This window comes from Orycteropus afer, unplaced genomic scaffold (assembly GCF_000298275.1).
Source record: "Orycteropus afer afer isolate SDZICR_OR568_19922 unplaced genomic scaffold, OryAfe1.0 scaffold00128, whole genome shotgun sequence".
In the NCBI taxonomy this organism is placed as follows: Eukaryota; Metazoa; Chordata; class Mammalia; order Tubulidentata; family Orycteropodidae; genus Orycteropus; species Orycteropus afer.
Genome location: NW_006921715.1, coordinates 5,317,945 through 5,318,862, shown reverse-complemented (window position 1 = coordinate 5,318,862; position 918 = coordinate 5,317,945). Strand labels below are relative to the sequence as shown.

Below are 918 nucleotides of genomic sequence, written 5' to 3'. Positions count from 1 at the left end.
AGAATTCTAAGTCAAGGCTTTTATCTGTCGCTAGTGACCTGGTGTGGTTTTTACTCATCGATGACATTGTTCCGCTAGAACTTGTAACTAAGTGTTTTCCAGAAAGTCATGTATAGGTCACTTTATGTACTGTCTCCTTCTGTGTGGGTCGAATCAGTCAGGCAGCACTGAGGCCGCTGTCAATCAGAGTTGCCTGTTTCATCTACATCTCGGGGGTGGTAGGGTCTGAACAGCATCTCCATTGCAGGGGCTTTCTAGTGGGAGCAGGTTTGAGCACTCATCGGTTCAGGTTGTGAGTGTTGCTTTGTTTCCTCTAACAGTGAGGATGCCTCGTGGAAAAGCAGCCCAAGCTGCGAAACCGGGTCCAGCAAAAAGGCGACTCGCGGAGCAGTTTGCAGCTGGGGAGATCGTAACGGACATGGCAAAGAAGGAGTGGAAGCTGGGACCACCGGTTGGCCAGGGCGGCTTTGGTTGTATTTATCTGGGTAAGTGTGTGACTGCTGCTTGTTAATCCAAAGATTGACATGCTTCTTCATCAAAATAGTTTCTCAGTTATGAGCTAATAGCAGGATGTTGCCAATAATTGACAGGTCCCTCAGTACTGTGATTAAACAGAAATGTACCTTTGATCCAGGAGTGGAGAGGAGAGTGTTGATTTCATCACAAAAAGATACAGTGTCATTAACAGTACCAGTGAGGTGATGGCTTTCAGTTTTTAAGATACTCTGTAGTCTCAGCCCTCTCAGACCCACATACATCTGCCACCTTTCCCCCTCCAGTCATCTGGGGTTTATTCAAACCCTGGAGTTTATCTTCTTTGGAGGCTGTCAGAGCTTTTACAGATAAGGAATTTATTTATTTATTTTTTCTTCTGACTTTAAACCTCAGCATAGTAGAATTAGGAGACTGGCCCAGAAA

General features: G+C 45.4%; 1 protein-coding gene across 1 annotated transcript in view; it reads left to right on the top strand.

Moving 5' to 3' along the window:
- The first annotated feature begins 325 nt into the window (after positions 1 to 325).
- VRK1 (VRK serine/threonine kinase 1) overlaps positions 326 to 918 on the top strand; it is an 80,728-nt gene continuing 80,135 nt past the window's right edge. The window contains exon 1 of the mRNA XM_007944611.1: positions 326 to 485. Coding sequence (XP_007942802.1) covers positions 326 to 485 — 160 coding nt within the window. The remainder of the gene's footprint in view (positions 486 to 918) is intronic.